This window comes from Sycon ciliatum, chromosome 1 (assembly GCF_964019385.1).
Source record: "Sycon ciliatum chromosome 1, ocSycCili1.1, whole genome shotgun sequence".
Lineage (NCBI taxonomy): Eukaryota > Metazoa > Porifera > Calcarea > Leucosolenida > Sycettidae > Sycon > Sycon ciliatum.
The window spans coordinates 20846824-20860081 of NC_088643.1; the positions used below are offsets into that span (position 1 = coordinate 20846824).

The window sequence follows — 13258 nt, forward strand, 5'->3', positions numbered from 1 at the left end:
TGTTGTTATGTGGTGGACGAGCTACGTCATGATAACCATGACGCCATAATAATTATAGCAATAAAAACTGCTTTATGTAGATAATCAAGCGAGGTGCAGAGGGCTTGATGGCTGATCAAAGCCCAAGGGTCCAGCCCGAGGGCCGTAGGCCCAAGGGCTGGGCCCGAGGGCTTTGATCAGTCATCAAGCCCGACTGTACCTCGCTTGAATATGCTTCAGACGATCCCCAACATTTTTTTTTATTTTGAATCAAACTCGCTTCATTCTTTGGGTGATCTCGAGTGTGGACAATGTCGGCCTTTCGTTTGGGATTTCAGAGCAGCCTGAAGTCTAAAGTGCATGTCGTTTTCGTCCCGTTCGTAAGTTTCACACAGAGATTACAGCAAAGGGAAAGTAATGTAAAACGTGTTTCGTGAGAAATTTCTCAGGACTCCGTGTCAAGAGCCAGACGTGGCTGAAGAGTCACGGAAGTATTTTCACTTCCACCACACACGCCTTGCTCAAGCTGCATACTGCTGAGAGTTCTGCGGTGCTGGAGCTAGATTTCCAACTCCACAAGTTGATGGTTTTGTCGTACAGTTGCCAATGGCAGCGGGCTTTGATGGTTTTCTCGTACAGGTTGTCAATGACAGCGGGCTTTGATGGAATATCAAAGCCCGCTCTCCGAGGCTGCTGATTGGTCGTAACCTAGCAAAGGGCACGTGGGTCGTTTGAAGGCAGTTTTCTAAAAAAAGTTATTGTGTTCTAGACACTTGGAAGATCTAATAGTACGGCTTTCAACACTTGTTTATTCCGACACTTGTACTTGTACAAGTACATGCATTGAAAGAGGACCACGAGGGGAAAAGGTCGTCTCGCATTCTGTGTGTGATTATTGTGAGGTTTTGTGTGAAATTTTAATTTTCGGCTATCACATTTCGTTAATTTCTTACTTTTTAGACGGGGTCCATGGACTAGAACACAATACCTTTTTTTAGAAAACTGCCATAAAGCAGTTTTTATTGCTATAATTTCTTTTGTTTTTTTGGCTAAAGGATATAACTGTGTCACCAATGGAATGCCCAAATAAATGATGGCCTACATGTAGCGCCTCTACATGTTATTATTATTATTATTTTACTAGGGTGTTTCCCACACTATGGTCTTCTTCCGGGAGCCCCTATGTACATGTACGTGTATCATATCAAATTCAATAGCTGTATACGCATTGATGTGCAAGTCTTTTCTTGCAGAAAATGGAACTAGTCTTGCATACATGTATTCATGTTCTTCTGCAGGGGAATCATATGGGTAGTGGCGGTGATACTTTTTTTATACGCAGGTCATTCTGTGGATGTTGCAGAAATTCATGACTCTGTCATAAAATTGTCTTGTCCCTTTCAGAAAATTCAGGTGTCCACACCCGAAATCAAATTTACTTGAGAATTGTAACAAGGTGCGTGCCGCAGATGTTTTTGTTGATTCTGTGTTTATTGTAGTCATGGGTTGTCGTGATAAGGTCATCCGGCATCATATTGTAGTGAAATCGTAATCCTGTTGATGTCGATAAAACTTTTGGAAGCAGTTCAATGACTTCAAAGTGTTATTGTACTACTCCCTGATTGCAAGTCACTTGTGTTACCTACTACTCCCTGCCCTACTCCCTAGATCCCTGGCCACAACACGCGGTGGCTCGCGATCGCGACGAGTACCGTGTCACATGACTCCTGAGCACGCATGCGTGGGAGACTGCCGCTCAGCTAGCTGGCTAGCTGGCATGCTCGATCGAGCCCGTAGCTCTACGGTACGGCCGTACCAGCACTACGCATACGGCAGCAGGCTCATTATGTACAACTGAAGGTGGAGGCTAGTAGAGTGCTGTCGTTTCGTTTTGCTGGACGGATCAATTTTGTCGCTGTTGCTTTTTGGAGATCAAGATTTCTTTGGATCCTGTCGCTGCTCTTCCTCAAGATGTCACTTTCGATTGCTGTAGTTTGCTCTAGTAATCAAAATAGGAGTATGGAAGCCCACTTATTACTGAGGTAAGCTTACGTCTTGAACCGAACGCCGTTCGTTTGGGTGTTTTTTCATTGTTTTGTTCCTTTGTTTTCATGTTCTGCAGTAAAAAAGGATTCCGAGTCAGTTCTTATGGTACTGGGACCCATGTCCGAATCCCAGGTGCTTCTGCATCTCAGCCGAATGTTTTCTCATTTAGTACTACGTATGATGAAATGTACAAGACGCTGATCTCACGGGATAAGGAGCTGTATCCAGAAGTCAAGTTCGCTGAATGGCGATTGGGAAGTATTTTTGCTGAATTTTGTCTTTCTTTTCAGGGTAGCGTAGCCTTCGTAGTGGTGGTGGTGGTGGTCAGTAAAGCTCTGGTAGGGTCGACTCGCTTCATATCTATTCAAGCCTATTTTCATCCACACGTGTACTCGCTGCATTCATTCTTCCTGTTTGGTTTCTTCTTTGTTTTGCCATTACTTTCGTCGCTGAGTATAACATCACACTGTAAAAAGACTTGTTTGGCCGTAAGAAGCCCTTTGCAAGTCAATACATTCGCGTTGTTATGCGATACTGTGGCCAGTGTGGGTGGACCATTCCATTGCTGCTTATCAGCAAGAAATGAGCTGGAGGAGGCCAGCTTAGTTGTCTTCGCTGCCTTTGGGGCGCACTGTATTGCGGTGCCATGCCGTACATAATTACGCACAGTTCCCTCAAACTATTTGCAAAGTCGTCTACAGTTCGTCAGAGCAGGTAAGAACGTTCAAAGCTTATTTTGGTTCAGTACTGTTGTCCTGGCAGTGTGCCGTGGAAAGGGGCTTTTATAACGGGCTTGTACATGAAGAGCAGCCTTCAGAAATGCTTTCTTTGTAAGTAGTTCCTGCTCGGTTGGGGTTAGTGGTGTCGCCGGTTACAATACTAGTACTCAACTACTAGTAGTAGTTTTGTACAACAACAATTGTGGGTTTGCATGACGTGAACAGTGACAGGTAGTAGTTCTACGATCTTCTCTTGCTATAGAGGCAGCTCACATTCACAGGATTTCACTGCACGAAACCTGGGTTGTCGAGTGAGGTCTGTTCTGTGTAGCAAGAGCAAGTAGTCCGTTCTAAGTGCATGCGTGTGGTTTGAACCGCAGCGCGCAGTTTGTGTGGACTGTGTAGTTGTCTGTAGTAACTGTTGGTCCACTTATCCACAACACTCACTTCCGAAGAGGATTAAATCCTGGCGGACAGAGTTTGTGAAAGTACCAGCACCATTTGTTGCAGAAACTTTCCAGTGATACGATTCACATTGTGGGCCAGTTCCACATGGGGGCATAAGTAAGAGTGTGTAACTTTACATCTAGTTCTTGGATGCGTAGTCCTATTCACATTGGAAATTTATATTTTGTGCAAGTCTTCATGAATTTAGAATTTATATACCGGGATTTTCTGTAGTGCCGTAGTTGCAGCGTAAAGACTTAAAGTCACTGTACCGACTCCCTTGGTTCAATAGATGATATGCCAAATAACGTGCAACTAGACTTGAGGGCATTGCAGAGTAGTTGCATACAAAGTTCAAAGTTGTACGGTTACCTGTGTACATTTCTGGACATTTCGAGTAAAATAATTTGTCGTCGCGTGTAGAGTTACGGCAGTCAGGTTGATGAAGCTTTTTCTTGTTGTAGTTGACAGCTGAGCTGTTGTAGTTTCTCCTCGTGTCGGTGCCTTGCTGATAGCCTTTTCTTGCGAGGCATTTCAAAGAGTTTTGTGGTACTTTGTCGCATGAGAATTTTGAATTTTGAGTAAAATAAGAAGTAATGGACGAATTGTTGGCTTCCCATGTGCACTCCACTTCAGACGCTCTATAGTCTTGGACCTGTTGGCTGGAAGTGTGAAGAGGCCAACTGCAGTCCACCAATAGAAAAAATAACAAAAATGGTGCAGTATAGGATGCCTGTTGACGCTATTTTACTTTCATGTCCAGAATTCCATACACTGAAATTTAGGCCAAAAAATTGGCCTGTCGAAAACATCCTGCTATAAAGTCTCTGGGATCACAGCATGAGCAATTGTCACATATTTGAAAAGATGAAGGATTAGGCCATACAATAGATACAAAAAGATATGAAAAATGTAAAACACACAGCCAGTGGGCCTCTATTTTATTTTCATGTCCAGAAATTGCTATTCACCTCGTAGTATAATTTTTATGCAACTTGTGTGCGATGCCCTCCCCAGTCTAGTTGCACGTTATTTGGCATATCATCTATTGTCCTAATAATGCAATGAATATAACTAAATGCGCACTAATATCACAACCATGGGGACGAATTATGTATTCCAGAAGTTTTCTTGTCACAATTATCAATGGAATTCGTGACTAAAGAGAATGATGAAACTACAATCGGATTTATACACTTGGAGTGAAACAGCGAGGATACAAGCATAGTAAGAAAATAGCACAAACCTAGGAACAATTTGCACAGGTAATAAACTATAGGTGAGGTGAGAAATGATAGGAAATTCAGCAAGTGCAGTGTGACAATGGACATGCATGTGCAAGTGTGTGTGAGTGCGAATTTACTGGAATAGCGTAAGTGCGGTAACATTTTCTTTTTGTTTACAAAGATTTGGATCACGAATGCGAATGTAGACTGCTTCTAGAACTTTCAACTGCTTGAAACTACTTGCAGAACGAACAACACTGAACCAAGAATCATCATAACTTTGCAGTCTACATTCGCATTCGTGATCCAAATCTTTGTAAACAAAAAGAAAATGTCACCGCACTTACGCTATTCCAGTAAATTCGCACTCACACACACTTGCACATGCATGTCCATTGTCACACTGCACTTGCTGAATTTCCTATCATTTCTCACCTCACCTATAGTTTATTACCTGTGCAAATTGTTCCTAGGTTTGTGCTATTGTCTTACTATGCTTGTATCCTCGCTGTTTCACTCCAAGTGTATAAATCCGATTGTAGTTTCATCATTCTCTTTAGTCACGAATTCCATTGATAATTGTGACAAGAAAACGTTCTGGAATACATAATTCGTCCCCATGGTTGTGATATGAGTGCGCATTTAGTTATATTCATTGCATTATTAAAGATTATTGTCTCCACGTCGCCTTTTTACATCTATTGTCCGTTTTCTTTTTTGCACTACCATCAAAATGTGACTGAAATTACCTTGGAAATGCAAAATAACCCATGTAAACTGATGTACAGTCTATTTCAAAACTATAGACGCGTACCTAGGCAAAAACCGTTGTGCCAGCATCTATACCACATGAAATCTGTGATCACTTTGTGCATAATTTTTTCCGAATTGGGCGTTATCCAATCGTTAAGAAACTATAATCATGAGAGTAATTGTGGAGCGGACCTGAGTTGTGGAGCGGACCTGAGCAATATTCCGAAAACTATTCTCAAAAAGTTCCAGCCAAATTTGAAATATTTCAAAAACACTACACGTCAATAGTTCTGAAATGGACTGTAGGATGCAGCAAAGATGAGTCGCTACTGGTCAGTATGGCTTACATGTGACCTCTGTACTACTCTGTCCCTTTGGGAAAACGCGGCCAATAATTCAAAATTCCGCGGCAAATTCCGCGGGGAAAAAGGGGGGTTTTCTGCGGCATTTTCTGTGGTAAAATCAAAAATCTGCGGCACTTTCTGCAAGTTTTCACCCTCCTTGTAGAGGATATGACATGAAGGAGCACTTTTCACACTATCCTTTGCAGTCAGAAACTGACATGAGAGTGAAGAATTTTGGAGATCCTGCACTCACCCACACTGGCAAGAGCATAATGTGCTCCAACAGATCGCGAAGTAGTTTTTCTGCTGCTTTCTGAGTAGTAATTTTACAAATTTACCCTAAAAATTCAAATTCCGCGGGCAAAAGTGTAGATTCCGTGATTTCCGCGGATGATAGCAATTTCTGCGAAATTTGCCGCGACCGCGGAATCGCGTTTTTCCAAGGGGACAGACTACTGTAGGCTCACTCTCTGGGAGTTGCACATTCTGTACTTGTGTGTATTCTGGGTGGTAAAAAAATCACTTCGCGTGTGACTCTGTTAGACCGAGTTTTCCGCTTCTCTAGGAATACCACATTACAGTCCATTCATTGGAAACTGGCACCCTAACTTTTTGGTGTCTCTCACATAGTTGTAGATATCGTGAAAACAAAAGTACATCCTGCATTGTGTGACCCGTGCAATTACTCCTTGCCACATTTGAGGCCAGAAAAGTCCAAGAACAAGGAAATAAAAATTCAGCCAGGTTTTACAAAATTAGGACAGGGATGCCATGGCAAAATGTATGGAGAAGCAGATCCGAAACCCAGATTTTTGAGATTTAAAGTGGGTTTTTGATCCTCAATTCGACCCAAATCCGACTTTCAAAAGCCAGTGGGCCAGTTTCCGATGAATGGACTGTAGAGGGGAAACTTACATACGGGCAACATTTTGCGAATACCTACACCGTCTAAAGTACCATTGATCCACCCCATGTCGAATTTCTACCCTGGAGCGACTCCGGTGTTACAGCCGACCCACGTACTACTGTGCACAGTCCAGCACGGCAAGTCTGATTATCCTTGCGGCTGTAAAACGCACTTGAGAGCATTGATCTAACTCCCCCCCCCCCCCCCCCATCGGAAAAACCCTGTGTTGAGGGCGGGCACATCAATGGTATTTTACGGTATTAGCGAACTTAAATTAAAGAGCCCGGGTGAATGTGTTAGGAGATTTTCCCTGGTTTGCCCTTTAGTCCTTTTCGAATCGTATGCGATTTGCCACCACTGAAGTTCTTCCCTATAATGGTAACCACACTCAAACTTATGACTACGTCACTCTGGTAAAGTTGTACGCCCATTGGTTGCTTCCGAAGTGTCTACTTGGTGCCTTCTGATTTCTGAGTAATCTAGCAAGTGTGCAACATAAGCTTCATTCCCCAACAGCACAATCGTTTTTAGTGTTCCAGGTTCAAGGTGCGACGAGTCATTTATGTGCAACACGAATATTCGCAGCTCTCCCTCTGAGAAATACAAGTACAATTCTGAAAAACTCTTGGGCTCGTACCTGCAGAGCATTCATGTACATCATTCATAGTCACAAATGACTGCCAGAGAACTCGTTTTGCGTCAACCTGCAGAATCTCTACTACTTGCTGTAGGCTGCTGCATTTGTTGGGTGCGATCCCAAACAAAATTGAGCAGCAACGGACAATACATGCACAAGAACCAGAGTACCATTTCATGATATAATGGAACTCCATACACAGTATCGAGACACTTGGTCAAAGTTGAATCATCGTTTCTAGTACTAGTTGTATTTGGGAAAGAATTTTCCCCAAACCCCGGCATATTTTTCAGATGACCTGTCGAAAGAAACATGCAAGCACATGGATTATACAGTGCTGCGCAATGAAATCCAATCGAGTCACTCAAGTTTGCACCTTCCAACATTCCGCAGCCGCGTGTTCGCAGGTGTATGGCTGTGCAACGCCCGGCAGGTAGTGACGCGACTGGATTTCATTGAGCAACACTGGACATGTATTAATTTCTGGATGGGCTGTACTTGTAAATGTAGACTTCAGCAGTTCTTGTTTCTGTATTTTCCGGATTATAAGCCTCTCACTCCTTTTTGGGGTAAATTTTGAGCGTTAGACAGCGGCTTATACTCGCGGAGAAATGTTCGGCTGAAGCCCACACACGAAACGTTCAATCAATGAGCACTCCAACTTTTGAAACTCGAGACGTGTTTGCCTTGATACTGTAAGAATTTTCTGATAGCGTTTTGCACCAGTCAATCAGTTTTGTTCTACTTGTACAGTCAACTTCGCTAATAACGACTGCGGATATAACAACAATTCGCATATAACGACAGAATTTTCATGCCCAGAGCAAAGTCCCATCTACATTTGTAACTGTAACACAATCATATAATGCGACTTCGGGTATAACGACATTTCGCGAATAAGGACACTTTTCTGATGCCCCACCGGTTGTCGTTATAAGCGAAGTTGACTATACTAAGAACTTGATTCTAAACCTAATTCCTGAAGTAAACGAACGCACCTTGTTCTTGGGAGCTCGAGTTCACTAGAAAAAATTACTCAACGCACCTAACAGACGAGAACAGCCTAATTCGTTTTGTATTATTGTCAACGCAATAATACGAAATAGTGGTTGCGACTTCGGCGTTGATTTGCAAGAAAAGGCCAGTGTGGGGAGCAAACCTTTTCTTACCGTAATAATAATATACGATTCGAATAATAATAATATCCAGTCGAAACAAGTAACTTCCCTTCAAAACGGTTTTCTATGCTGAATGTATTCATGCCAAATCAGTGCACGAGAAGCTGATCACCACAACTTTACTGCAGTACTTACTGAGACATGAATCCTTTTTGAATGATCCATGTGGATTACGATTCCCGTACTGTAGAATTATGTGAATCGTCTCCAGTCGGAGGAGCGGTAGACTGCATCTCTCAGGCTGCACATCGTCAGTCCCTTGTCCTTTTTAGCTGTTATTGACCCAGAGTCACTGAGTGGGCCAAACTCCGAAGCTAGTTACAAACTGTAGTCGACGTGAAACGGAAATGCTGTTTGGTACCGTCGTGTTTTGTGGACGCCACTGATGTAAAGCTACCACTTGCGCCCGAAGCTATCCTGCAGCATGTTCGTGTAGTGCACATGTACTTTGAAGTTTAGTTGCGTCATAGACTGCGGTTGTCGTGGCAGTAAAGCTAGGTCAAGCACTGATGATAATAAAAATATCGTTGGGCTTGATCTTGCTCGACAACTCCACAGTACAGTTGATACCGAACATGCACAGCTAGCTCAGCCTTTGCTCTCCGGTCAAGCCATGCACTCTTCAGGTGCACACGATGTTCTAAACGGACAAGACTGCTTTCCTGCCCTCCCCTCCTACTACTCCAAGGAGTCCTAGCCTTACTTCACAAGTACACCTCCTACTACTAGTCCAAGGAGTCCTTGCCTTACTTCACAAGTACACTCATGGACTCGATATGCCTTGCCTGCACTGCTTGCCAGTCCACATTGCTTGCCTTCAATCGGAGTCGATTCTTCAAGTGCTGATGTTAGTCACGGATTCAGCGAAAGTGGATTAGACACAGACTAGCTTACGTCTATGACTTGCAATCAATGCATACATTCAGTGTTCTCTTTCTCTAACCGCGAAGCGCGACACACCACACCTCATTTTGCTTGAAGTACCGTATTTCCCCGATCTACTTAGCTAGGGAGTCGCCGCTTGGACTGGTTAGTGTTACATGTGCAAGCAGGTTGTGCAATTACTAGAACGAGACTTACCGGTACTTACACGCATCGTATTTCACGGCTGATGCCGCATGATGGTGCTGGTTATGGCGGCTCCTATCCGGGGATCTGCAGATATCAGCAGTTGGTTCTACTCCGCTGAACGCCAAGATACTCTACATACACTCTGCAGTACTGCGTTTTACGAGTACATGCAGTGACTAGTGATGTGATCGGCAGTGCTCGAGTCCTTAGCCTTGTAATTTGTACGAAAAGTAATTGTTAGAGCTAGGGATAACCAGATAGATAACTACATACGTGGCCCGCGGATGCACATGCAGTCTCCGCAGCGCTGCTTCTATAGGAGTAAAAAATAATGTCAGACAAAGGGCTATTCGACCTAACCTCTACACACTGTATATTTAGTCAAATACAATCGTGACTCGGTGTAAAACGAGAGGAGCCCTTTACCGCTTTAGTTTTCGTGAACCTAGAATCAATTGAGATACACTCGATGTCCGCCCGTTCTGGAAATTGCCATCATTGCGTTTTGCTTGTAGATTTGTTCATGTCCCTTGTACTAGTAGTACTAGTAGTACAAGAGGGTGATGCTTGACAGCTTGCCTACGATTTTTTTCTAATGAAGCTCCGCTTTACTTAGAATACATCTACAGTCAACTTTGCGTATAACGACACTCGGCGGGGCATCAGAAAAGTGTCGTTATTCGCGAAGTGTCGTTATACCCGAAGTCTCATTATATATTCAGGTAGAATGGACTGTGCTCTGGGCATGGAAATTCTGTCGTTATTAGCGAATTGTCGTTATATCCGCAGTCGTTATTAGCGAAGTTGACTGTACCACAAGTTGAGTACCACCTGACCACCACCACCATCAGCAGCGGCAGTTTCATCTCCGTGTCTTTACTTAGTAACTATAGCCACAATACCAAGAGTAAAATAGTAAGCTCCCTATTTACTCTTGATAACTGTTAGCACTGATAGGCGACTTGAATAGTAGATCTATGTGTCATTTGTATTCTTTATGCCACCACTTGAGAAAGCTCTGGAGTGCTGATCTGTCCGCACTCTCACTGATCACCCTGAACTGCTTTCAAGGATCATCCTGTGTATTTGGTTGTATTGTACTGCCTTCCTCGTTCCTACAAAGTTTCCTTGACCAGTAACTCTTTTAGCTATACCCGCAATGGCATGCTTCATATGCTCGACCGGAATCGACGCATCAAGGCTCACCCGGAGCGCTTTCAGGAGACCAACGACACGTTTGACATCGTCATCACGTGCGAGGAAAGAATATACGATGCTGTTCTCGATGGTTGGTGCAGTATTCTGCTTGGTTTTGTTTTGTTGTGCGATTAGAAGATGTTGCAGATATATTGATCAATAATGTGCATTGTAGGTCCGATCAAGGAGTCGAGGTTTTAGTATTCGATAATCATTGCTGGCCACCATCTCGATTGTATTGCATTCTGCTGTATAGTGTATCATCTCCCTTACCCTGTGAACTTGCCTGGATTTAGCACAATTTCAGTACCGTTCACGATGTTTCATTATTCTGAAGCCCTGCTGGGGCCTTGTGTGTTGTGTCAGTGCAACAGCAGCGATGTTCTGTCTTCATGTCAGCTAATCAAATATCTTACTTCGACCTCTTCCTGTTCACTGCAGATATCGAGTCTCGCTCATCGGCGCTAGCCCGTCCCGTTCACGTCATAAACATTGATGTTCCCGACAACCACGAAGACGCCATGTTGGGTTCTATTGTCATGTGCGATTTTTGTGAAATGGTAATATTCTTGTCCTTGATCTCCATCTGGGTTTGTGTTGAGTGTTTAGATTTGCCGATCAATTTAGTCGATTGGCTTGGGGTATCAGTGCCAGTTCACCTCAACTGGTCCTGTTTGTGCCGTTTGATCATGCTGGCCGTATTTCCATGCTCTGTGCATCAGTCCCCTGCTGCGGTTCTTCATTCTGTCGCTTGTTTTGCATGCACTTGGCACTCTCCTGGTCTTTCCGTTAAGTTCCTTGTCTCTGAATTTGTTGCTTTGTGAGGTTTGTGCCATGACTCCATCCGAGAAAAAGCAACTCAGTCTTAGTTGCTATGACTAGGGGGGTGCACTGAGTTTTGGGCGTATTTTAGGGAGATGTGCCTATCCATGGCAGCAACTGCAGAAGTGGGGGCACATCTTTACTAGGTGCGTGTTTGCAGACCTCTGTCGCATTCACATGGATATGTCCCGGTCACCAAAATAGTAGTAGGCATGTAGACTATTTGGAAGTGTGCCTTTGGCAATGGTCACCTATTCTCTCATTTCTTTGAGAAGGATAAACGACAGTTCATTCGTCAGGATTTGTTTACCTCAGGAACGTCAGGTGCAATTTCTAGCCTAAATTTGTACTCCTGTGCCCTATGCTGCAGCTCCGAGTATCAGACGACATTGACGACGACATGGAGCGTGTCATCGAGGCAACAGAAGTCGAGTATGGCAAGACTATTCTTCACACTGTTGCCTTCTACTGAAAACTCCGTCTACCTAGGCTAGTACCTTCCCTTCCAGTGTCCTATTTATTCACAATCAACGAAAAAATATATCTCCCGGCTCTTCGGAACCGGCTTGCACAAAACACATACTCAAAACTAGGTAGCTGAACATACTTCTACTTGAAATCTTACAATGCTTTTTATTACTCAACCATGTGTTGGACCATGTCATATGTACCTTGAAACAAAATATTTCTCGTCAATATGTTCATATTTTATGAGTAGGCGTTTCATGTTGGTCTAGTTCCGATTGACCATTCTAGCTGTGCTTTTTTTTCTTTTGCATTTGGTTTTCACCTTCGTGTTAGGCCCATGAAACTCACGCAGCTCCCCGCCCCTCCTCTTGCCCTCCCTCCATGCATTCTACCGAGGTTTTCAGTTGTGCTGGTCACATCTTCCTGTATTGAGCTTGTATTATTAGCTTTGCTGTTGTTTTCTCACCAATATTGTCTGTACGGCCGGACGACTTCCTTCGTCACAGTTTGAAAAACGTGTAATCAACAGCCTGTGGTCGCAGTCTTGCACATTGCGAGTCTGGTTCAAGGTTGGGGACTTGGGTATTCGTCCGTTTGCTCAGCTAGCTCCTCATCCCCAGCTGCATTCGACTCTTCTTGTCACAGCAACACGCATGACATGCCGCGTTGCAAATGACCGCTTTGCTTACCAAACGTTTACTTACCAGTACAAGAGTTGGCTCACACCGTCCTACACTACAGTTCTGGTTCCGCTAAGCTCTGAGTACAGGTTCCGCGGAATACTGTGGACATGTAGCTACACCAGGAATGGTCTAGTGTGCATGACCCTTTGCAGAACAGTCTATTGCCGAAATCATCAGCCAAGGAGGTGTATGCCTGGCTGTCATCCAGTCACCGTCCATGATTGCTGAAACTGTCCACACACACACACAATGTTATGCCAGCCCAGCTGCCTTCAATCTCGGTATCGATATCTTGTACATATTTCATGTCAATACCCCCCCCCCTTCTAGCTTCTATGTGCTGTGTAATTGGGCGTTTACTATTCGATTCTCATCATTGTTTTGGCCTGCACAAAATGCTTCAAAAAAAAGTATTCGTCTTCATAGTCCCTTGTGTGTGAGATTTGATATGCTGGTACGTAACTGTTACATGCATAACTTTATTAAGGCCCACCACCACAGGGGCGGATCCAGAGATCTCTACAGGGGGGTTCCGGTTGAGCCAAAATTGAACAGCCAAAATATTCTGTCCCCGGGGAAAATTGCAATTCCGCGCCAATCCGCGGCCGCGTTTTTTTCCGCGTTTTTGCGATTTTTTAAAAGACCGCGTTTTCCGCGATTTTCCCGCGTTTTTTGAACTTTTTTGTTGCACTACACGTGCACACGGTGCACTGTTCGGTCAGCAACGTCTCATCGTGGCGGCTTTTTACTCAAATATGACGAGTGCTTACACCAGAGACTT

The 13258-nt window shown here is 43.9% G+C and overlaps 1 protein-coding gene across 1 annotated transcript; it reads left to right on the forward strand.

The window, feature by feature from the left end:
• Positions 1-1834: 1834 nt before the first annotated feature.
• Positions 1835-12322, forward strand: LOC135817537 (RNA polymerase II subunit A C-terminal domain phosphatase SSU72-like). Its single transcript, XM_065330751.1, has 5 exons — positions 1835-2021; positions 2102-2245; positions 10456-10595; positions 10946-11064; positions 11697-12322. The coding sequence occupies exons 1-5, from the start codon at positions 1951-1953 to the stop codon at positions 11796-11798; spliced, it is 576 nt and encodes a 191-aa protein (XP_065186823.1). The 5' UTR covers positions 1835-1950; the 3' UTR covers positions 11799-12322.
• Positions 12323-13258: the final 936 nt, after the last annotated feature.